The sequence below is a fragment of the Dendroctonus ponderosae genome, unplaced genomic scaffold, assembly GCF_020466585.1.
Source record: "Dendroctonus ponderosae isolate FM_Combo_2020 unplaced genomic scaffold, Dpon_F_20191213v2 Dpon_F_20191213_1, whole genome shotgun sequence".
Classification (NCBI taxonomy): domain Eukaryota; kingdom Metazoa; phylum Arthropoda; class Insecta; order Coleoptera; family Curculionidae; genus Dendroctonus; species Dendroctonus ponderosae.
The window spans coordinates 9,396,645-9,422,486 of NW_026017110.1; the positions used below are offsets into that span (position 1 = coordinate 9,396,645).

The 25,842-nt window shown below is 36.8% G+C and overlaps 1 protein-coding gene and 1 long non-coding RNA gene across 2 annotated transcripts in view; one reads left to right on the plus strand and one right to left on the minus strand.

Moving 5' to 3' along the window:
* Positions 1-2,992: 2,992 nt before the first annotated feature.
* Positions 2,993-25,842, plus strand: part of LOC109533397 (B-cell lymphoma/leukemia 11A) — a 46,570-nt gene continuing 23,720 nt past the window's right edge. The window contains exon 1 of the mRNA XM_048665528.1: positions 2,993-3,747. Within this exon, the coding sequence (XP_048521485.1) occupies positions 3,711-3,747 (37 nt within the window). The 5' untranslated portion in view covers positions 2,993-3,710. The remainder of the gene's footprint in view (positions 3,748-25,842) is intronic.
* LOC125504122 lies at positions 7,065-8,566 on the minus strand. The gene is made up of 2 exons (XR_007281287.1): positions 8,241-8,566; positions 7,065-8,157 (listed from the first exon to the last, which is right to left on the minus strand). It is a non-coding gene; the product is annotated as an uncharacterized LOC125504122 (long non-coding RNA).

The following is a 25,842-nucleotide window of genomic DNA, read 5'->3' on the forward strand; positions in this document are numbered from 1 at the left end:
ATTGTTGTAAAAGTTATGTGTTTTAAAAAAGTAGCTGAAAATTCCAGCAGTTTCAGTTGCCCAGACCAGACCGTTTCTAGCCGTTCGCATGAATGTTCCCCTCATGGAGATAAGTTAGCTTTGAACTCAGGCAGTGTTATCAACACTCGTTTAATCCAAAATGCACACCTGAAAAGTCAATAATTAAGCTGGACATTTTCGCACAATTCCAGGTAAAACCATCAATAGTCCATGATTAACAACGACGTGTCAGTTGCTTGGAAAAACCCGCCTTTGATCAGTAGATTTTCATTTATCTAATCGGTTAGGTATGAACTGAAATAATGTGTTAAAATGACCGACAGGGCGATAAAGAGGCGTCAAGCATTAACGGCACATTTGGATCGAGCAACTTTGAACAGTTTTCGAGATCGATCAGGTGTTTTATGCCAGACAAAGGACCGCAGTGATTAACACGCTATACGTAAATATAGGTATCTAATTCCTGGAAAGAAAGATTTGATGGAGGTTGTAACCGTGGAGCATGAACAGAGAGCATTATCGCGGGATGATAAGCCCACTACATCAGACAAACAAAATATGTGCACGATAACCTGTGAAAACAAGCTGATAACAGCCTTATGACCATAAGATATTGTCTGACCTGATATACAACGGGATTTGGTTATTTGAACTGCGTTTAATATGAGGTTGTAAATATTTCCTGTCTTAGCGTTTATTGGGCCGTGGAAATGCCTTCGCAAACATTGGCCATCGCCTGATTTCTTCATTTTATTTTATAGAATGTCGTAAATTTCGTTTTGTAATGGTTCCCCAACCGGCTAAAATTGAACAAGCTGTAACCGTTTTCGTTACCCGGTTAAGTAGACAGTCTGTTAAGTAACATGAGATCAGTGTATTTAACAAGGGGTAGTTAAGCGTTTTCACAATCCTGGGTTTGTCCACATTTTCGTAAATCCAATAGAGAAATAATGTTGTTATCCAACCGGAGCGGAGCTTCTCTTCTCGTCACTTTACTGCCCCACAGTCAATGATATTTTCATTGCCATTATGAAAGGTTTGGCAAGAGGAAACACGCAATGACCAAAAACATTACTGGCGCTGGTTGAAGATTAGAATCTCAATTATTCGGGAGACATTTTTCTTTAGAAATCCAGAATTCGTCTTTGGCATCCCCAAAAGAATCGGAATGACGGTTAATTTGAGGATTCGTCAAAAACTGTTAAATATAAGAGTTTTAGAGTTTTTTATCATCTACAACTTTTGCATTTAATGTTTTCCACTAGGAGGTCACGTTTCGCCCTAAATAGTAGAACCGTTTTCAACCCCAACACTGCATCCCCATTTCCAGTGTTGGTGCACTATAGTGAACACACCCATAAAAGTTTATTAAAAAGTAATAATATAATAAAGAATAAAATAAAAGTTTATTAAAAAACAGTAATTACTAGGCTTGGGCACTCAGTGAATTTTTAGGAGTTGGCGCACTGCTACGCCAACCCAACGCATCGGCGGCGTAACTCAGTTCCGTTGCTGGGAAAATGTTGATGACTTTTTTTAACTTGTTTTTAGATTTATTTTAAGGGCCATTTATTAATAATGTTTATTTAATTTCTTCAAAATTTCAGAATTTTCTAGTTTTAGACTAGATCACTTCGCCCACTGCCTCATCGCCTTTGATAATGTCCACCGCAGTTGTGGACGAAACGTCAGGAAGAAATTTCCATAGACCACGACTTCAAAGCCCGGAAATCATTCCTAAATGTGATTTAACCGGCCGTGAAAGCCTTCATAGTCTGATAAGATACTCTTTCTTTAAAATGCTCAATTTTCTAAAGTTTCACTAAAAATCCTGACAATTTATGGTATTTTCCATTTATGAATTTGGCACAAAAATCAAATAATTTTCTATAAAAAACGAACAGGAGAAGCGAAAGTTTATAACAAATTACTTGGAAATCTCATCACCTCCATACCCCTGAAGACTGTGATTTGTTAAAAAAAGTGGTTTTTCAGTTTTGACTGATTTTTTTTCTTTTGCTTTGTAAAAAAAATTACAAAAACTTTTTTCAGCGTTGAATTCGGGACAAAAGGAAAATAAATTCCTCCCGTTTTCCCTGAAAGCCATTAAGGTTTTCTCCAAAACCGAAAACGATCAGAGAGCAAAACTTATTTGGAAAATTCGCTGCCATCGCTCATTGGACTGCAGATTTTTTAAGTTCCTTTAAATTTTCAGGTCATTCCAGTTTTAACAAAGTTTCTATTAAGCAATTCTTGTATTCAGGTATTTTCTGTGAAAAATTATAAGAGACATTTCGTTGGAACACTCGCCTCCTTAACCACTTTGCAAACATTTTTGAACAACTTTTTGCAACTTCGAATTATGGACAAAACCCTAATAATTATTTCTCGGTCTTTTTCCAAAAATATTTCCCCGAACTGAAAAAGCGAAAGTTTATAATCAATTATTTGGAAAACCCTTGGAAACTGGAATTTTCTCACGTTTAGGGCAATATTTATAAACAACACTGTCTCTAAACAGAAAAACCGCGGTTTTCCTAACATTTTACTGAAAAATTCTGGCAAACTGAATATTTTATGCAAACAAATTAAGAGATCGATTTTACAAGAAAACTAGTCGACTTTCTTTGGACTTAGGTCTGTTGCTGGGAAAATATACCTAACCTTTTTCCGGGACAAAATGTTAATGGCCGGGACTCGTAAAGCTTTAATTTTTAACTTAAAAGCGTTAGACTTATAACTCATGATCCGATGAGTTATAACTTTATATATTTTTAACTCAGAGAGCGGCAACAACTGAACACAGTGGTACCCAGGCCTAGTAATTACTCTTGAGTGAGTGCGATTAGTAACGAGTTCGGATTCGGACTCGCATGTCACGATTCCTGACTGATACTTGACTCTTTCCCACATTGAGGGCTTGAATAATCTTTTTACAGTTTGGTGGAGTGTTCGTTACTTCGCATCCGGATGAGTAACGAGTACTCGGGCAACGAATAGTTACATTTTTCCCACCACTAGTGAAAACGCAGCTTTTTGCGCGGTTCCTACGGTGCAAAAAAACCGCAACTGGGGAGCGCATTTGGCGGAATGTTGCCGCAAACTCACCGGAGCCATTTACCGGATCGTAACTTCCGGATGCCCGTTAGCCCTTCGCCCCCACTCCGGGGATGCGCGCACCCTCCCCACCACTACGCGCACACCACACACACGTTTTGGGACCGCTGGCTAGTAAGTAGCCGGCGCGAGCAGCCACGAACGGTGCCGATTGGGGCCGAAGTAACCAAGGGGCCTGAAGCTGGCCGGTGGATGAAGATACGGCACACGCGTTTGGACCATCGAGATCGCCAGCGGTCCAGGAAAGTCTCAGCTTCAGAGCAGGATCGCGACGCATAAACACAGGTTTTTACGTGCGGGCGAGAGCGCTCTTCATCTCAGTTTGCGGATTGTTTTTGCTGATTCTTCGACTGGTTTGGACACGAGCGCAGCTGAGCGCCGATGTCTTCCGAGACCGGCAATTTTTCGCGTGCGACCAACAGGACAGTGATGATTTAGCAGGAGTTTGTAGTGTTGCGTGCAATTTTTTTTTCAATTTTATTCCTTGGTGTTTTTACGCGCCCTTAGTTCAGTTTGTCCGATGATGAACTAGGTTTTTTTTGGGGCCGAGAGAGACTCATACCGTTGCCAAGATGAGAATTAAAATGCCGGCAGTGAGGATCGCTCAAGGTAAGGAAATTTCACTTATTATTTGTCGCTATGTATTGAGCTGAAGCTGCAGCTGACGGTCCGACGGTGTCTTTACATCACGATTTCACCTGTCGCTTTTTATTCGCAACGTGACATCAGCAGCAAATAGGATGCGAATTTTCTGAAGAAGTGGATTCTCTAGCTCCAAATCGTGCTAGTTAACCGAAAAAAATTTTGCTAATATATTTTTTTCCAGTGTCTGCCTTAGTTTTGCCCGATGGTTATTTTGCTAACTGTAAAAAAACACTAAAATTTCAGCTGCTTTCGTTCAAATTAGTTCTTTCGGACGGGTGGCAGGACATGCAAAAGACCATTTAAACGTTCACTCCAAAATTTCTAATTACAGTCCAGCTTGTGAAGTACAAAATGATCAGGTGGCTATTATGAACTTAGTTTTCGCATGTGTCCATCTCAAAGCAGCATGCAGGATGATGTTCGAAAATTTGAATCTATCTTTTTAACTAACAGGGTTAAAGATTTCAGTTCCTGCTGGGTCAAGATTTTCAATGGAACGATTTACCTAGAAGCAGCTCAATTCCTGCAAGTTTTCCCAATAGAATCGCGCTAGTTTCACAGAACTAAATTATTCTCTTTCCAGTGAAGTTAAGAGTTTAATTCGATTAATGCCTTCTATCTACCTAGTCACTGAAAACTTTTAGCGTGTTAGCAGAAAAATTGCATTCTTGACGGTGAAATTTGAGAAACTCTCTTGCTTCCAAGTGAATTGAAAATGTGAAAATCCATCACTTCGTCTCATCTCGAAAAAAAATGGAAGTTAAGTTCACTAAATGAAAAAAACAACATTTTTATTGCTGCAATTGAATCAGGAACGTACGTGTAAAGCTGCGTGGATTTTGTGATCTTAGTGCGACTAAATAGGATGGAGTATTTTCTAATGGCAATAAATGCAAATTTTGTGTATATTTAATGAAAACTTGCTCATGAAAGGAATTAGAACATTTTTATTCTTTTCGATTCTGACGAATCATTCAAACCAAATTTTCCCGCTAAGTCCGGACGACTACCGAAATTCACTGATTCAAACCTTTCAGCTTAAAAAAAAACGCAATTGAAATAAAATCAAGATGTTTCAATTGAATTGAGTTCATTCTTGTCATGTTGCAAGTTCCAACAGAACGCGTTATTCGCTCCAATTGTCTCTTTATTTGGCCAAAAAAAGTCAGTTCCTGTCATAGAAAATGAAGAAATTAAATCTCTTTCTTAAAGCCTTCACTTTAGTCGTATTCATACTGTTTGTACTTTAGCAATAGGATAAATGTCAATTATTTTTAAACGTAAAATACCAAAAAGATTGCCGTTGAACCCAGCAAAACTACCATCCTGCTCCCTCTGAATTCTGTGTTTTCACGAATATATTAAAGTCGCCTCCATAGCATAAGATAATCCCGCATCGAGATAAGAAACAGTGCGGTGTTAGCCAACGGCAAAAAGCCAAAACAGAATCAATAATCATCGAAGAAACTTGCAAATTAATTGAAAAAAACAATTAATTGAACTAAAAATAGAAGGAGATGAAAGTATAAACATTCAAGTAAATTCATTGAACAGCGGATTGTAGCATCCGAACCAAATGCAACTTTTGCACTTTTTGGAAGTTTCTAAAAAATCAGGGAGAACGTGAATTTTAGTGAGGTTTGCGAGTTGGAAGCACAATTATTCTACTTTGTCGTGTAAAAGTTCCGAGGTGCTGTTTCCTCGGGTTGAACGTACCTACATATTTTTTTTTGTGGAAGCTTGTAAGATGCCTTAACGCCGTTTTAGAAGAAAGTTTCTAAAAAATCAACAGTACCTGGCTTTTAGCTAAACTTTGTGAAGTTGAAGTCCAATTTGTCTACTTTGTCGTACAAAAGTTGCGAGGTGCTGCTTCTTCGGGTTAAACGTACACATTTATTTCTATGAAAGCTTGCAAGTTGCCCTCCCGGCGTTTTAGAAGGGTCAAGTTTTGAAGTTTCTACAAAATCAAAGAGTATGTGGATTTCAGTTACATTTTCTAAAGTTGAAGTCTGCTCTTTCTCTTTTCTCTTACAAAAGTCGCACTGTGCTGCTGCTTCTGGTTGAAGGTAAAAATCTATTTTTATGGAAGCTTGTATGTTGCCTTGTTGTGGAAGTTTCCACAAATTCACCGAGTACATGGATTTTAGTAAAATGTTGTGAAGTTGAAGCCCAATTTTTCTACTTTCACGTGGAAGAGTTGCAAGGTGCTCATGGGGTTGAAGTCGCATTGAAAATATCGCACCCATTTATTCCAAACTGAATGACTGATAAACTGGGGATTTCGTGTAGAAAAAGTCAAAAATTTCCCATGAAAATCCCACCGCACAATAGGAGAAATTAAAAGTTCGTTATACAGTCAGTTTACCTGTTATTTCCTGGTCTAGCTCTAGCAATGACCACTGCCCACCCCAATAGGACAAGCCAAAGGGTTAAGTTTGCCCACAGGGCTACAAAAAACCCTTGAATGTAAAATTTGAAGTGGGTTTGTCCCTTTGTACCTTGAAAGTGAACTTGTGGTAGACAAGCTGAAGAAAGATCTTCGAAAAAAAGCCAAAGGCTGAAGGGAGTAGGTGCTACCTACACATATCGGATGAAAAACTGGCATTAAATTCGTTTTCCTCTTCAATAACTTGAGCTGAAAAAAAAACGTTTACTACGGGAAATAACGATTAAACAACACGAGGCTCATTTACAATGGGCATGATAACTTTTCCGGTCGGTCGATCACCCTTCGGGCACTGGACGAGGTCATTCACAACAAGAACCACCCCTGAAATTAATTTAGATCGAAAGAAAGGTGCCTGATTACCACCGTCAACAATGAATCATCGATTTTTGTTTGATCGATAGAAAAATGTAATCTTCCTCAAAACACCAAGCAAGCCTTTATTGAAAAACTGCTCTTTCTTCTGGGCAAATTCGCCGAAACACGCAGCTTCTTTCAACTAATTGTCATTGGTTCTTCTCACCGCTTCTCGCTTTGCAACATTTTTATTGGTACTTGGACATTGGATAATTCAATTTTTTGCGCTTCGTTTTTAATTGAAATCTGCCATTAGATCGAGGAAATAATAAGTTTATAATTTTATCGATTTTTTTCATATATCCAATTAGTACCTTGTTCATTACTGCACTTTAATGGCGGATATAAACGATCGACAGGACTTTCATTTAGAAGAAATCATGTCGCAGTGCTACCGCTCGTGGATTCTTATTATTGAACAAAATTGGCGCCCATAATACCCCCGCATTCACTGGCAAAAAAACAATAATAAAACCGCTGCTAATTGAAGACGCTTTAATTATGTTTCAATAAAAAAACGTGTTAATTAGTCAAGGAGAATTTTAATTGTTTCGAGAAGGTTTGTGATCGCCACTGATGTCTGGAGTTTTTTTTTGGGCAGCAACAACGGTGGCTTTGTAGTTTTAATACTGAAAAAAATTGGATTTTAAGAGAAAGTTTTTTTGGAGAAAAGAAGAATCGAATCCCGCTCTTTATTTGCTTGTAGGTAATGTTTCATTCCTCAGCTGCATCATACCTACATTTGGCAATACAGTCGCAACTGAGGCAAAGCTTTATGAGGGAAGATACAAGAATAGTAAAGGGTAGAAAAATGTTTTGGAAGTAGAACATATTCTGATGATGAAGCTGAAATCAAGGGTTTTTAGCTTACATTAACATCTTTGGGGCTTGAGTAAATGGGGATTGAGTCTTTTTAAACAAATACGTTTCAAAACTGCGAAATGGAAAACGGAGTTTTTGTTCATGAATTTAAAAAAAATATATCTTCAGCAATTTCTTCACGAGCGGCCGTGGGATAATCTCCTAGGAATTTCTTTAAAAAATTGCTCTTTTGAAAATCAGCTGAAGATATTAAAGCTTTAAAATCGAAAAATGCCCTATAGGAGATAAGCTGTAGGCCTAATAGCCTACTGCTGTCTCCTGCTTCCAATTGAGTTGAGTACGAAGAGAAGCCGTGGAGGAAATTATTTTTTTGCAGTACCAGTAAGCTTGCGAAGGCACTGGTTTCTAGCTTTTTGAGGAAGAGAAACTTTTCATGATCAATTTAACCAGAAAAATTTTCATACTGGCAAAGAACAGACTACGAATCCTGCTTCTAATTGAGTTGGGGGCCAAAAGAATCTGTGGCAAAAAATGCAGAACCAGTAAATTTACGAAAACACTATGTTCTAGCTTTTCGAGAGCAGAAACTTTTCTTGAGAAATTCTTCAATAAGGACACTTCGAAGTCTTTTCAAAATCTTTCGCCTAGTAGAGCGTCATTTTTTCCTCCATCAGAAGCCAAGCAGCTGGCTACTTTGGGTACACACTGCACACCACTAATTGACCATTTAGCTAAGCAAATTTGCTTTGCTGTAAAAAATTAGACACAGTCAAACATCTAGGTGCCAAACTTCGGTTACGACATAATGGTTAAGGCAAAAAAGCAAATATACCTGAAGTAGTTTGAAGGCCGTGCTGAAGAAACGAAGCAATCTGCTGAACCGTCATTGATTTACCAGTAGTTAGTGATATTTAAACAAACCGCTTTGCACATAAATGTGCTGATTGTATTTAGGCGATTTAAATTTTTAATTGTCACCAAAAGTCCAAGGGTCCCAGTAAAAGCTAAACATTTTTGAGTGTCCAATGTTAAGGCGGTCCTTCGATTTCTTCAGCAAACGCTAGTGAAATGTCACCAGGAAGGGTCAGCCAGTGATTATTACAGTAATGATACCACAATGTTTTCCATTGTATTGTCAGAAGTCACATCTAATTTAAGACGGCCAGGTACTCAGGTAGCAGCTTAAGAGGCCATAAATTACGGTGGACAAAGGAGAGAAGAAGAACCGGCACAATCCGAGTCGTGTGCCGCAGAGGAAAAACATTCAAATTAAGTCATCAGCCACACTTTGCTGTCCCCTAAATCGGACGCCTCTTCTTTTAAATACCCACTCAGCAACCCCGTTCGAGGTAGTTTTTTTCAAATGGTGAAAAGTTGCACCATCTGTCTGGTTTGCCACGAGACCGGACTTGCATAGCAAATTAGTGCACGCAAACACGCTGAAAGCCTTCTCAAATAATGTCAGGATTTTTTTTCGGGAAAGTCATTTTGAATCAGTTTCACCTTAGTTTTATCTAATCTGGTGCCAAGCACATCTATGCCAAATCCAAAGGTAAACGGTGATACATAGCGTGTCGAAACTCAAATATTTGCCAGTTGTGTGTTTATGGAAATAAAACGACGATAAACCGGGGTGACATCAGACCGAAACTTTCGGTCATAGTTTTGTGCCCATCTTCAAGTGTCCCTGTTTTCTTCGGGCGCATCTCTTGACCTTCTCGACTTTCTTAAATGTCACAGGGTCAGCCTATGACCGCCTGGTGCATTATTGCTTGATATTTATGTTGCGGTTCGTAACTATTATTGCACATGACTGTGGGAAGGTCCGGTATTAGAGGCTTTCTTCGCAAGAAATCGGTTGCTATTGATAGTGAACCCACTAGAATGGGCCTCTTGAGATTTAGGTCTGAGGAAGGAAAAGTCCACCACTCTCACCTGATACTGCGTCAACAGTCACTCTCAAGTACATTTTTTTCAAACACTCTGGAGTGTGTGTCTACATGCTAACATTATCGCAAACTCGGCCAGGTTTTATTTGTCCGCTTCTAATCGGGCGAATTAAATGCCGATACATCAGCAGAGGTGGGACGCGGACCCGTCATATATTTCAGCGAAAAAAATCCAGGGATTTGCAGTCATAAAATGAAGATCTTACCTTGATGGATCAGCATTCGATGACTGTTTTATGAAGATGCATTCGAACTGGTGAGGACTGCACGGTTCAAGGTTTCCTGAAAATTACATAAATTTATTACTACCAAATGTTTTTCTACCGATACCGCTTAAATGTATCTCGGTTTTTTTCTAGATAATTTGGTAAGAAGTAAATAGCCCAAAAATCCTCACGTTGACTAGACATACTTAATACAGTAACCAGGAGTATAAGAAATATCTCCAGAAAACCGTAATTGGATATAAAAAACATGGCCAAAGTAGGTTAGCTATTTATCAAATCGCTCACAGGAAGAATCCGAAGCCCGTTGGCCCATACAAACTTAATCATCTAAAATACAAAAAAAAATTAATAATGAGTTGTAAATGTAATAATTTAAAATGTTCAAACACTCTTCGAGTAGAATCGCTGATAAGTATGACAGATAGATGGGGTTTTCCAATTCGAAGCTACGACTAATAACAGATGATATACAGAGATCATCTCAGTGATTCAGTCATAAAGTTTGTGGCTCTTACCAGTTGAGAATAATTCAATGCTCCAAATCCTAGTTTTTTCAATTGAGCTGCCAAAGCAAAGATATATAAAGGCTTGTATTTCAATAAAATACATTCATTACAAGAGTTTAACACATGACGGTCCCCAATTTATCCCCGAACTTCAAACTTTATGACCTCAGCTTCAGTATTAACTTTGGGTCTGATGGCATTTTAAAGCAAATATTTTTTGAGTTAAATAAGCGAAGTTGATAGTACGCTTTACAGCAAATAGTTTATAGCAAAAATATTATTCAACTTTAAAGCACCGATAGTCTTTAATAACAAGGAAAACTTCAGGATTCAGTAGCTCAATTACTGGAACTTCTACTGTTCCAGAAGAATCAATCTGCTTGCAAAAAATATCTTTATTTTGCGCATCTATCAGGTGGAATATTTTACTTATGTAGAAAGGTATTCTTGTACTTTTGAAGAGAACAATTAAATTCTAACCATACCTACATACTTTGCAAGGCTGCTTCTCAAAAAATTTTCATGGATGCACGGTTTCATTGTAATTTTGTATTTAAAATATTTATAGAATTATAATATGTATTTTCAACTAAAAATTTGCCCTCACTCCAAACATATTTTGCAATGTTTTTTTTACAATATTTACGTATACCGATAGTTTACTAAAAGTTGCGAGTAGCAGATTGAACCGACTTATAGCCGGTCCATGAAAGGAAAACTTTATAAATGTTCAACATTGTTATACATTTTAAGTTTTGAAGAGCACACTTGACAAACCACAAATGTAACGTCTGTTGACAAACATCTGCCTGCATGCGTGGCAAGTTGAAACAAGTTTTGCAGTTATTTTTTTTCTCAATGTTTAACTGTAAAGCAAGTGAGTATTAAAGGGTAAGAAATACAGTTTGCCAAAATATTTCACGTAAGTACAGCTCCAAAACCGTCTTGCTTAATGAGTTTCATATTATATATCTTCATATATCTTCCTTTAACTTCTATTAATAAAACCACGAGAATCGTCCCTACTTTTAATTCCTAAAATAAACTGCGTTCTTAATCTTAAATCAGTATTACAAATGCTAGTTAAAAGGAAATAAATAAATGTGCTTCCATGATCCAATAGACTCTTTTGCGGTAGTTATCTCTAATTTTAACTAAGTATTATAATATACATGCTTAAATATTATCTAACTTTTGGCTGTGAATATTTTTAAATTTGCTGACCAGTTTCCCATTTTTTTTTAGGAAGCACAGTTTTATTCTTGTATGTACAACATTTAAGTTTGAAAGTAAGCTAAAACAATGAAAGAAACACATTGTACAGGGTGTTTAAATACTGCCCTCTTTTCTTGCTCAAAGTTTAGTCGTTTGCTTAGCCTGAGCTATTCGAGAGATTAATTTATTTTAATCACCGGCCACATTTTCCGCGCGAAATGTCCTGAAACTTTTTTATATTTGCGACTAAAAGTTGTGCAAACAAATTTATTTTGTGATTCTCTGTGCCCTGTCATTAAGCATTAAGTTGATAAAGTTTTTGTTATCCTAAGGATAATGTATTATTGTTTTGACGCCTCAAGAGATGTTTTTTTTTGTTTTTTTATAGAGTTCAATGCGTGACAAAATAATCAGAATTTTCAATGCACAGTGTTCTTATGAATAAAAAAAAGCGTAAAGGAATGCATATCTCTCAAATGGCAGAAAATTATGCGGCTATAACAACGTAGGTATACTTTTTCCGTCTGAGTTACCCTCAGACGGGTTTAAACTTTGACCAAGAAAATTTAAAACATTGACACTATTTAACAATGTTCTTACTTTTTTTGTTCTAGAATTGAGCTATGATTCGCAAAAAAGTATTCAAATCGAATAACCGATTGAGAAACGATTTACAGTCAAAAGTTCGAGATTAGTTAAGAATGATGCCAATTTGGAATCATCCTTAAGTGCTTCAAGTTAATTTGCTCAGGCAACTGGAAGCTAAACTGAGAACATTTCAACTTAATTAAAAGTGCTTTTGCTTTGAAATATATTTTTTAGGCATTTTTTGGTTCGAAATTTGTTACCATCAAGTCCAAGTTCCTAACAAATGAAGTATTAAGCAATTTATTAATTTTCCGAAACCTTTTTGCGAAAGAGCAATTAAATTTTAAGGTTTTTTGTCTTCAGCTGACAACTAGAAAGGAACGGAAAACTAGAACTCACTTCGTTGAAATTTGATAAATGTGCCAACGAAATAGTTTACCTACTGATAATTATTCTGCGATACGCATCAAGTAAACATTAAAAACCGCTCGATCTGAAAAATGCCCTGTAATAATTTGCCCCATTAATTAAGAGGGTTCTGGTGAGATTTACCGCAAACTCCAATCGGACACAGATTTGAGATTGTTTTTTTTGCTAAAGCATATTTTAAAGACTTATTACTTTAAAATTTTTTTCGGCTAATCACGGTGATTATTTTATAGCCGAAAAAGTTCGCGTCTCCAAGTGAATCTTTTCAAAAATGCCCTGCTTTACAATCGCTTTATCGGCGTGATCCCAGTTGAGCCGCCGGTTGAATTACAAAATCACCGCCTAGTTTTATAAGCGCGCTGGTACAAAGCAAATATTAAAACTACCTTAGTCCCTTATCGCAAGATTGTTTATTACTGGCGGGGCCATAAATTATATTAGAGGTGTGTGGAAATTTCGAGTCGCAAACAAACAAGATTGAATTAGCTAGCAGTTTCTTAATCTTCAGCCAATGGGTCAGTACTGATTACTGATGATTAAGTGTTGAGCAAGAAACGGTGCTTGCGGATGATTCAAGACTCGTATTTAGGCTCTGCCGCAAAAAGAGTCGGCTTGACACCGAATAAAATGTCCATTAAACGCCTATTGGTTATGGCTTCCAATCGACCGCTAAGCAACTGACACAGTCCTGCATTTTTCTGCATAATTCCCTCCTAGGCAGTAAATCTTAAACCTTGCGAATTTTATTGCCCTGTCAACTTAAGCTAACAAGAGTTACGTTACCATGGAGGATTAATTAATTATTATGGTATAATAAATTGATTAATTAATTGTTCTGCATATTCGTCGGACAGCGTCCTAAATTGTTTGATTAATTAACGATTTGCCACGCTATCAGGCGGATTTACCACCAATTCTCCTTAAGTAATATCGAAGTTTTGTGCGATATGTTTTCCGTTGATATTAATTTTTCCTGGTCTTGAATAAACGAAAGATAAAAAATGTTACACCACGCGCAGAAAACGTGATAGACGTAAAAACCCACTTGAGCTGCCATACAATAATCATCAAATTTTTTAACTACTTCACTGAAATAATTTGTATCGACCACTTTACTATCTCTCCCTTTTGCCATCCATTATTCCTATACCTACACTAAACCAATAAACGAAAGTCCTCCAGCTACCTTATCGCACTTCCTACATGGTCATTTTTTTTCGTGGCAGGCAAAAGTGACCTCATATTTGCCTGAATGTGACGTATTCCTCGGCAAGAAAAATTCGAAACCATACGCTATTTATATGTTAATATAGGTGAACAATATTTACCTCCGATAAAGTCCGCATATGCGGGGCAAAACTGATAAGATAGTGTTAATAACCGACGAGCCGTACCGCACTGGCCACGCATTACATGGTAAATTATTACATCCTGTCGTCTACCGAGTGATATTTCCAGTTTATATTCGTCAAGTTCGGCAGTGAGGAAGTTATTTCAATGGCCCTCAGTAGTTCATGAGCTAGTCCCTGCTAATCGCTTATTTTAGAACTTGAGTCAACCGCATCTTTCGCATGTAAAACCCTCTTCTTCTAAAAAACTGTCTAAAACTTGTAGGATATCAAAAGTTATTGGCCTCTTTGGAGGCCCAAACTTTCAGTCAGCAGTCGTATCTTCATGATTAATGGTACTGCGAGGTTATAGACATTAAGAGCAGAACGCGCAAAACACCTCAGCAACAGGAACCTAAATTTTATAGGCATAGACTTTAAATCCAGACTTGCACAGTGCCCAAAACATTTTGGTTCTTCGCTTTAAGAGAATCACGCGCAAAATACCTTCGGGTAAATCGTGTCTCATTTTAGGCCTTACTACAGTACTAAAAGATCACCCGCCACTAGCAAAGCGCAAGGAATCACGCGCGACGCATCATCAATAAAATAAAATGTTCCTAGAGAATCAATCTCAATAAAAAAATTAATCATGGAAAATCAGCAGAATGGACTACAAGTTAAAGACATAAAATATTAAAGGCAAATATATGATAAGTCGGCAAAGTTGGCGAAAAACGAAATGACAGTTTTCGTCAAATTTTTGCTCTGGAAACTTGTTTCGCCTGTTGTTCAAAAAGTTCGTTGCTTTCTTCGCTTCCTCCTGATCAAATTCTTTCAATTTGAGAGACTAAAATACACACGAGATACATTTGGCGACTTTGAAAAAAGTGCTGTAGTTTCTAAACACCATACACTACATGCTTCAGTTTAATTATATGCCTCCGGAAAAGGTCTTAATTACGTGTAAATTTTGTTTCTTAACCTTCGTAAGAAAAATTGGGAGAGTTTCAAATTCACACCTCCACGGAAGGAAAGTACTGTAGATTTTAAAGTTGATTTGATACAGGTTTTAACTTTTTTTGCGAATTCTTCTGAATAGTGTCTTTATGATGCGCAAATTTCGTTTCTGTCGAATTTCCAGATAAATTTTGACAATTTTTCAAAATCAACGTCACCAAGAAATCAAAGTTGCTTGTCGATTCTGAAGACTCTGATTCTCCGACTTCCTAAACGCCATGAGCTGCATATTTGGAAACTTTCTTAAGTTGAGCGTTAGCTCTAGAGAAAACTCGTGTAAATCCTGAGCCCCATCAGCTACAGAATCGAAATTTTGTTCGTTAATACTTCTAAAAAGTGTCTTAATTATGTGCAACTTTCGTTTTGTCGGAAAATTTTTGAGAATTTTTCAAAATCGACTCGGCGAATGAATCAAAGTTGCTGGTCGCCTTTAAAAAAAGTGCTGTAGTTTCTAAACGCCCTGAGCTACAGGGTTCAATTTTTTTCCTTTAGATGCTTTAGGAATGTGTCTTAGTTATATACAAATTCGATTTTGTTGGATTTGTCTGAAAATTTTTGACAATTTTTTAAAATTGATTTGGCGAAAGAATCAAAGTTGCTGATCGACATTGAATAAGAGTGCTGTAGTAAACACCGTGAGGTACAGGGTTAATCTTTTTTCTTTCGCTGCTTTATCAAACGGTCTTAATTATGTGCCACTTTCGTTTTGTTGGATTTGTCGGAACATTTTTGAGAATTTTGAAAATCGACTCGGTGAAAGAATCCAAGTTGCTCGTCGACTGTGAAGAAAAGTGCCGTAGTTTCTAAACACGGTGAGCTACAGCGCTCAATGTTTTTCTTTAGATGCTTTAGAAAGCTGTCTTAATTATGTACAAATTTTGTTTTGTTGGATTGGTCGGAAAATTTTAAGAATTTTTCAAACTTGACAACTTGACAAAGAAATCAATCTTGTTGTCAACTTTGATAAAAAGTGCTGTAGTTTCTAAACACCGTGGGCTGCAGGGTTAATTTTTTTTCTTTCGATGCTTTAGGAAACTGTCTTAGTTATGTGCAAATTTGGTTTTGTTGGATTTGTCCGAACATTTTTGAGAATTTTTCAAAATCGACGGCGAAAAAATCAAAGTTGCTTGTCGACTTTGAAAAAAGTGCTGTAGTTTCTAAACCGTGAGCTACAGGGTTCAATTTTTTCTTTAGATGCTTTAGGAAAGTGTCTTAATTATGTGCAAATTTTGTTTTGTTGGATTTGTCGGAAAATGTTTGTTTATATACGTGTAAACAAAAATGAGCCTATAATAAGGAACATATCGATGGTTCAAAATCGCGAACCGGCAAAAACTGCTCTAAATGAACAGAAAATGTTGATTCTTTGGATCTGAATATTTTAGAGAGTCTTTTATTGAGCTCGTTGCATTCCTAGCTTCCTTCTGATGGAATTGTTTTCGAATATCTTTTTGAAAAAATCGAGCCCAACCCCTATGAAAATGCTTTTTTGAACTTATTGGATTGTTTACGACTTCAAAAAAGCCCTAATATAAATATATAAACTTTTTGAGTCTACATTACAGAAGATATCCTTAGTAAAAGTTCGCCACCGCTAAAAAATTGCTCAAAATGGACAGCAAATGTCGATTATTCGGATCCGAACATTCGTTTCGTTTACAAAGCTTGTTTTGATGCTTCCTCGCTTCTTTCTGATGAAATTTCATGCAGAATTCGAGGCAATTTAAGAGACTTGAATTTTTTAAAGAATATCGATCCCCATCCTTATGAAATTTTCAAACAAAAATCAAAATTCTACTATTGCGTTTTTTGTTCTTTTGTTTCCGACTTAAAAAGCGCCCCCAAAATACCTACATATATAAAATTTTTGCGCAAGATATTGAAGGGTTAAAACTTGCTACCGTTTAAAAATTGCTTAAAACGGACAAAAAATATCGATTATTTCGAATCTAACAAAAAATTCCAGGGTTTCATTTGTAAAGCTAGCTACTTTCCTCGCTCCCTTCTAATAAAATTGACCCCATAATTCACAGTGTCCAAGCCACAATCCTGCAATAGCTGTAAAAGTTTTCAAAAGTATTCCCAACGCTTCCTTGACTTTCATATTTTTCAAATATTTGTACCAACAGCGCTTTTCTGAGATTTGAAGTCCTTGTTATTTATTTGCGATGTATGGCTGATAAAGTAAACTTTTTTCGCGTCTCAATTTTCTAATTTGTTGAGTTAAAACGTTTAGGATCAAATTACTGGGTGAACCAGACTTCGGTTTGTGTAAACGTTTTGAACTCTGCCTGATTTATTAGTCAAAATAAATATTAACTTATTACAGTTGTGAATTCGTGTTGATTAATAATGGCTTGGACGAACTTATCAAATAGAAAAAGTTGGCATCGCCTTCGGCTAACAAAGCCTGTCAGCCCTATTGTTCAATAAGGGTAAGTATGAAGGACGACTGCTTGACCCTTTCGGCTAAACATTGAGCTGATTGGCTCAAGATGTTACCCCTCATGGTGACATTGTTTTGATATGTCCAATAGCAGTGCTAAATCATTCTAATGACGCCGAAGGAATAAAAGAACTTGGCTGTGTGAACGACATTTTGTTTAGGTGTTACTTTGAAAGTTGCTAAATAATGGCGAATCAACCTGAGTACTTATAGGGTGCACTTACACTGTTTATCGTCTTGCAGATGTGTCGAAGAGTGAAAACTGTTAGTCAATGAATGTTTTAATTGCACAAAATTGAAAACTAGCCGCAACGATAGGCAGCTAATCCGGCGAGCGAAAAACCTGCGCCCACGAAACCATGAATTAGATAACTTTCTAATTAACGGAGCTTAAGTAATTAGAAAATCAACGCGACGTAAAATTCGAGCGACATCCTGGACATTTCTTCACTGTTTGGACACAAAAGATCGGTAGTACGGTTTTAGCAGTAAGTCCGCGTACCGATGCGTATCAAACCGGAAGAGTGGTTTTCTTGACTCTTGGACCACGTTATTGTCCTTCAATAGAAAAAAAATCACTCTTTTAACACGTTTAACGGAATCGAATTCGTAATCGTTCCGAAACAATTCCTTAATTAAGACAGATGTTTTCTTCCCAGTCAAACTTCCCAATTTCAATTGTTCGATAAACCGGTCTGAGCAGGAATGTTGCCGTTGTTTACACCGCTTGTCGTAGATAAACAATAACTGTGCAAGTGTTATTTTTGTAAATATTCTTTTCCTACCTTTCTCGTTCTTTGCTTTGATTTTCCATTATATTATATTAGATTTGTTCATGCCAGTTGATGTGTGCGGTGTAATTTCAAAAACCACTGCAATTCACTTTGAGGCTTCAACTTTTATTTGCTCAACAGTTATTTGTTTAACATTTTCGTTGGCTGAATTTGATGCTGACAAAAACTGTTTTTGAAAATCCGCTGGAGGAAAAACTTTGCTCGGTCACACTTGGAATTTTTTTTCAATCTTTCCTGCAAAAGAAACTTCTAAACAGTTTTAGTTTACACATTAACAGTAATTTAACCGGCCGTGAAAGCCTTAGTTTAGGTTTCTAGCAAACATTTAGCAGTTCACAACAGCTGGTAATTTTCTTACAGGATGTTCTGGAAAGGGTTCAGTTGGGGCTAACAAGTGAGAGTTGGATTTGGTGGGTCTAAATTCTTCTAATGTTCTAAACGCCTGCATTAGTCTGTGATTTTCAAATTCAAATTCATTTGGTTCTATTGATATCGTTTTGTCTTCTTCCCTGGTTTACTTGGGACAACCTTCCAGCATATAACAGAACCATTCAAGTCTTCGGTTGCAAACTATAGGAGCCTCATTTTCGAGTCTCTAAAAACTCATATGGACGCATTTCTGTCTCTTGTCTGGTTTCAAATACGAAATTTTTGTTGGTATCGCCAAAAAAAATCGCAAATCTGAGCCAAATTTCAAATGGGTACCTAGCCACTCTTAAAAAGCTAAAGATCGAAGCCCCGAAAGGACTTTTAATATATAAGAATCGCTTATCTAATCTGGAAGTTTCCGAGCCAAAGTATGCGATCATTCGAGGACCCTTATGTAATTTGGACTCGAACGTTGAGTCAAAACCGAATTCCATTCCTAGTGATCTCAATTATGTGATTCGAGACGATGTTGACGTGCTTGAAAAACATCTTTACAAGATTATGCGATTAACATCACCTAGAGCTAAAGATTCACAGCTCAATGGAAAATTAAAAACAAACTCGACAACAAAAAGTGCTCGTCTTCACAATTCCGTCCCGGTGATTCGTATCTTGTGCTTTTTTCCTGGATTTCTTTAAACGAACCCTCGAGATGTCCAGATAGTATTCAGTAGTTTATAAAGCGACGAATTTAGTGACCTGGCAGATGGGTGTATTGTGATACTAGTAAGGTACTCGTGGGTGAGCGCTGGACAGCGACATTTAAGAGCTAGAGTTGTCTGCTGTTTGCAAATCTGCGCCATTGTTTCACAATAGATAAAGTAATTAAATGATTTTACAAATTTCCATTGTTTTTTTCAAATCCTCGACGGTTATTACGCACGTCCTGATAACGACGTCTGGGTTTCAAGATCGTTGCCCATTTACCGGCCATCTACACTGGAACCTCGATGGAAATGTGTGGGAATGCAAAGGCTTGACCGATTCGGAACCCTTTACCGGACAATAATGGCAAATGTTTGCCCCAATATCGCTTTTCATTCATTTTATGTTTACGAAAATGAAAAATGATACAGATATTTTGATGACAGGTTTGTCTCCCAAAGTGTGGGAACCTTGCTCTGGCTGGGTTCCGTATTTTTTCTACGGGCACAAGGTGTTATGTTGAAAGTACCCGAAGCCTTCAGAATTGGGAACGAAAAGGATTTTTCTGATTGATCAAATCTTGTTTTTTCACTTACAAGATTACTATTATACTTTTAATTGCGATTCAATAGTCGATAGTGAGAAAGTGTCGTATCACATGGTTTCTGATAATTTTCCAATTATTGCGTCTGTATTACATTATGGATCTTTTTTAAATAAATATGGATTTTGATTATTGACTGTTTTTGATTATTTCGTTACAAATGGGCATTTATCTTCAATTAATCAATAGAATGTTAGACGTGTTTCAGGCTCTTCTTCTACAGTTTTAATCCTGAATTCTTAAACAGTGTATCGCACTAGGAAAAATAATGAAATGCCTCGTTTTGATGAACATTTTTGTCAACTTTTAGCGAAATGTTGGAAAAGCTTGCGATCGTAATTTCAAGTGCTTTAAAAGAGTAAAAAAGTTTCCCATGGTCAAATGCTTCTACATTCCTCTAATTAGAAGGTTTACTTTATTGATCTCTAATTAAAGTCCAGAAATTTGCTGCCAAAGAAGATTTTCAATATCTAATGTGCAGATAAGTTTGACACTGATTGAGGCGGATTCATATTTTCAAAACCTTTTTGATGGATATTTTAACAACTCCGTTTGCCCTTTTAGAGCCCTGAATATGGCTCAAATATAATCAATAAAGCTGAAACGTTGGTCTATGAAAAATTGTTTTTATTTTCTGCTACTATCTATTGACCGATACCCCGAGAATCAAAATAGGCATCTTTTATTAACGAATAATTTTGAACACTAAATTTTGGCACATTTTAAGAACGTAAGTATCCAATTTTTATCTTTGCGTTATTAGTTGCTTCATGGAACGTTTCCGCACGAGGAAAATAAAAATTTTCCTTACCGATTGCACATATTATCTATGCTCATTATAAGGTAGTCGTTGGGTGTTATTTTAAACGCTTTGTGTCACTAAAAACAAGCTTTACCCCACCTACATACCTAAGTGCGGTTGAGTGTTACTTTAGATATTTTGTTCATTTTTCTGTAATTTTTCTCGGTATTTAATTTGAAATGCGATTAGTTTGGCACGTGACACTAATCAGTGTTCTAATCAATCTTCTCCTCCCAAATCGTGTTATTTTTGAATGCATTTTTCTAACCAGTTGCTTTTTACTTATTAATTCAAATAATTCTAAACGAAGCCTAATTTATGTAGCTTTTTTAGCGAAATGTTTATGCTGCATAAAGTCTAGAGTTTTTAATAAGGAGCAATTTTTTGATGCATTTTAATCCATCTGGATCCTTCTGTGTGTGTGTTTGGCTTTAGAGAAGTTCCTTATCGGTTATTTTCCTGAAAAAAACCCACCATGGAAACGCTTTGCAAAGTATTCCGCTTGACCATTTATATCAGAAATTTCAATAGAGGGCATATTTGTAAAACCAATGGATTTGAGGATTTCGATCAAATTTATTTTGCTTTCTTTAATAGAAATTTTTCTCATTCTGTATTTTCTCCATCCGTCGATTAACAGTGATTACTCGAAACATTATAAATCGGGTGTTATATTCCAGTAGGTTCATTTGGTGCAATTTTAAAGTTTGAACAATTTCTTAGAATTTGCGAGAAAATTAATACTAGACCTGCTAAGACAATATTGTTCCTTTCAATTTAGCGAAAATCGGGTTTTCAGGCAAGTTACGTCTTTCAAATAAATTTTTCTTTAAGATACAACTATTTCCGAAGAACTTTCTGGCCAAAAACCCGAATTCGCCATTTTTTATGAGTATCTATTCATTTAAAAAAAGCTTGTTTGCATAGTTTGGAAATGCCAGTAGAGTCTGATATACAGGGCATTATTCAACTACGCTTCAGTAGAAGATTGAGTTATTTTAAAAAGAAAAACTTATGTAAGTTTGATTTCGAAAATCCTTCCGTTTCAGTAAATATGCATATGTAATAACTCAGAAACGAAAAATACTCTACAAGTTCAGAGTTGTGGGTTCAGTAAAGAAAAGTGCGCTTTAAATATCGACACAATTTCTTCAAAGTATCAAAAATTCATTCAAATCACATGACTCCTGAAATTTGTGCGTCTCTTAAATGTTGATTTGAGAATGAACGCTTTTACGCAACTGCACTTTTCAATAAAAATTCCAACTTCCAAAAGTAAAACGAGTAGAAACTTCAACTGTAAGCCTAGATTTGCACCTAAATGTCTGATATCAAAATCTAGCAGAATTTACTCACGCACGTTGTTATAAATGAATCGAATTACCAATTCTCTCTTCAATGAAATAAAAACGAAAAGCAGAAAAAGCCGGCGTCTTGTTTCAGTCGAATTTATTTCAAATTTTCGAAAAAAACAGGCAGACTTAAACCTCTTGACTTTTTTTGATTAAAAACATAAACCTGGAACCCATATTTGCATATTTGAAATTATTATTTGGAGACAAACTTCAGATGAGCTTGGTGTTAAACTACAAAGCTAGCCAAAATATTGTCAACGTTCAAAAATTTCTTGTGAAGGAATCAATGGTTTAATCGCAACCAAATCCACCTTATCTAAGATGAAGCTTCTTGATTTGAATATCTACTACTGGAACCTAAATTTCCATATCTGAAGCTGATTTTTAGCAAAAGGATTCAGTTGAGCTTGGTATATAAATACAAAACCGCCCACAATATATCCAAAGTTTAAAAATCAACTACCAAGGAACCAACAGCTCAATGGATCGCTCAAATCCACGCTACGAATCAGTTGATGAATATGGTACTAAAAGTTCTACATGTACATGCCAACCAGGGGAAAAGCAATTGCAGCACCTAAGCTTACTGAATGCTGTATAGTGCCACCTGGAAAGAAAGAAGAAAATGTGTTTAGTACAGCAGGGAATCTATCCAAAGGCAAAAGCCGAACTTATTTAAAATCAGCAAAGCAAAGAGAGCTAAATATAAAGAATCCATAACACTTCAGTTTCTTAACGGAAAACTAAACTCAGTTCAAGAGAAAAGATTTATAGATTAGAAATAATTTTTACCTGCTTTCTGCAAGCTGGCGCCCCATCTTCAAGAAGTTGAGTACAGTTTCACAAACTGTCGCACTTGCCATAAGGGCCACGATTATTCTATATTTTCCATCTAAGATTGCGATTATCCTGCTATTTCACTTTCCAACTAATCGAAAAACACTCCAAACGCCGATATTTCAAATTAGTGAAAGACCGGTGAATTTTAAATCTAGAGCCATTGATATTTGTCTGAATTGCATTCAGCTTCAGTGGTTAATGCACAATGCCAAAACTAAATTGAACTTTATTTTCTAAGAATATTGACTAAACAAAAAAACCGCGATAAAATGACTTAAAAATCAAACTGTTGCTCAATTTCCGATGCGATGATGGAAACCAATTAAATTTGAATTAATTAAAAATGTCTTTAAACGTTATGATTTGGAAAATTCTTCTGCCACAAGCGCAATTCGAGCTGCGGCGTGGTGAGTTATAACTCACCACCTCACAGAGAGGCATCGACTTAACACAGTGTTACCCAGGCCTATGTTCAATGGTAAACTTATATAATATTGTTAATATTTTATTTGTTTTATCAAAACTTTTTCTCATCTGGCAAATTACTTTGGTGGAATTTTAATTCATGGATGTTTTAATTTCCCAATACTATGTTTTTAGTTTTTTTTCGCGAAAGCGATGCGAGACGAAAAAGTCAACGAGACACAAAAGTTGCCCTGGAAGTTGCGTACCCGATAAAACAGACAAATTTGGAAAGTAGTAGCGCACATTTATTTTGGTCGAAAATATTGGCCAGCCTATTTAGCGGAAAATCAACCGCGTACTGCCAAACTGTAAATACTACATCCAAATTTCAAGATAATCCATCAAGAGATTATGACGCTAATAACGAAAAATTGCGTTTTTTTAACGCTCTGTTAATTGATTCATCTCCACAGTTCCTTGCAAATGCATGCATTTCAATAGAGAATGACGCATTTTCCGACTGTCTTTTACGTGTCCATCAGTTATTTCTTCATTTCTGCAAAATGTAAGCAAGGTTTTTCAAGTTTTCGCATTTGGTTAAAAAGGGCTGTTGCGGTGCATCGTCAAGGTGTCACCGAAGAAAACTCCCACGCTCTGAACTGTCCATCACGCTCCAAATAGACGGGTGGCTCGAGAAAGGGACCGTAAAAGGGTCAATTCATTGGGCACTTGTCCCTTGGACGACAATGGTCAATCGGGCACCTGCTTCGAATGCCACCAACACCATTGTCCATATAAATTCCCGAATATTAACAGTCTGACCCCACTAAAGGCTGGTAGCAACTTGCCGATTAGTTTCATGTAAAAGTCAGTGACGTATACGCTCATTGTCATCTAAAACAGGCCACTTAACTAAGAAGCAGCTTGCTAACAAACAAAGTCAGCTCTTGCAGCAGTTTGCGATATCGATCTCTCTATCGATCTAATTGATGACCGTATACGGTCACTACTAATAAATCTTTTCAGCGAAAAGAAGCCAACGTTGTTCTTCCATGCCCAGGAGGACAAATTTATTGGCAAATTGTGCTTCAGCAGTGGCAAGTTTCCACATTGCCGATGGGCAGAAAAATGGGTTAACCATCAGCTTGAACTTGTCCAAATCCCATCGTGATTGGGATGTTTTATTGTATAATAAACCGCACATGGTAATACCTACAAACACCCGTTGATATGCCAGATTTGCGATAAAATAATAATGACTCGGTAACGGTAGTTTTACAAGTTGGGCATCTCTGGTGGAACTGCAATCGAGGTGCAAAATGAACATCTCCCACGCGCTGTTTTTGCGAGGAATATATGGCATAAATGTACAAGGTTTATTTTCGGATCGGATAAGTTTATCAACTTCCTGTTGGCTAAACCGCACTGCCCGGAAAATGTTCGAAATATTGTCCATGCATTCACTCGAATTAATTCCTCAGATAAAACAAGGCGAAAAAATTTGCATAACCAACTTATGCAAACTAGATTGAAGCGATCCGTTTGAATGACGAGTTGAAATTGGAAAGTTTCACCTCCGAACCTAATTAATTAAATTTTGCTAAACTTGATGCACCGGCAAAATAATTATGTGACGCGATTTTAATTGGACGGTTGGGGGCACACAACGTGCAAACTTTTACACCGCGCTGAAAAACTGACAAAAAATTACTCTTAGTTTAATTAATTAAAAATGTTCGCCAGTCGTATCGCAAGGATGACCCAGATGCAGTTGTGCGGGAGAAAAATCTGCCAACAAAAGGGCATCAGATAGATGGCCATTAAACCGAAACAAAAGCTCATTTCACGACCTGCTCTCATTTTAGCTGTAGACGTTTCCTTATCAATGGCTCGCGAGCACATACGTGAGTAATACTAAAGTTCACATGGAAGAGACGTTATAATATCGTGAGAAAAGTGAAAGATTACCATCGAGTACACCTTGCGACTTCTTTGTGTTTGCCTGCAAAAGTCACCGTCAATCTTGATCAAGCAAACTCTGTCCGATGTCCAAACTCATTTTTTGCATTCGTGGAACGATAAAGAAGAAGAGGACGACGTCGTTCTTCAAGAAAAGCGGCTGGCGGTTTTGAATATCACATAAGGGACGCAGTTAACGGTCGCTACGGATGCTTTAAATCCCGTAAATAGTTGGGGAAAATTCGAGAAATTTGTAAGAAAATGAAAAATGGAAAGAGTCAAAATGTTTTTGACCTCAACGTAAAATAGAAGTGGCGTTCAATATTAAACTATTTATGACGACTACAAGGTCATTATGTTGGGGCTGCTAAAATAGGAACTAATTTTGAATCCTGCAAAAACTGCAAAAACGCACTAACACGTTGACAATAAATCTTCAATAATTCTTGCAGAAATTAATGCCTTCATTATGTTCAAAAGGAGATTATTGATTAAAACATTCCCATAACCCGTCGTGAAGTTCAAATGCAATCCGTGCGTGCGTTCAGTGCAAAAACAGCTAAAATATTTTCCAAAGTTCCAAGTTAAATTAATTTAGCTCTTGATTGGTGACGGTGGGCAGGAAGATTTCATGATAAGCGCTGATGGAGAAGATAATTCACGAAGCTCTAGAAAAGCGGCAGTTGTTGAAGAAGCCCGAAGAAAAAAAGAAAAACCCTTCCGTTTCTTCCCGCTAGCCGCAAAATCGATATATCCAGCGAAGTTGTGAGAAGAACTTTATCACTTGACTAAAAACCACTTGACACAATAATAATAATCGTAATTTTATTTGTTTTTTTCTTATTTCTTCCAAAATCATAACGTTTCTGTTTTGATGCTCGCATTTTCCATTG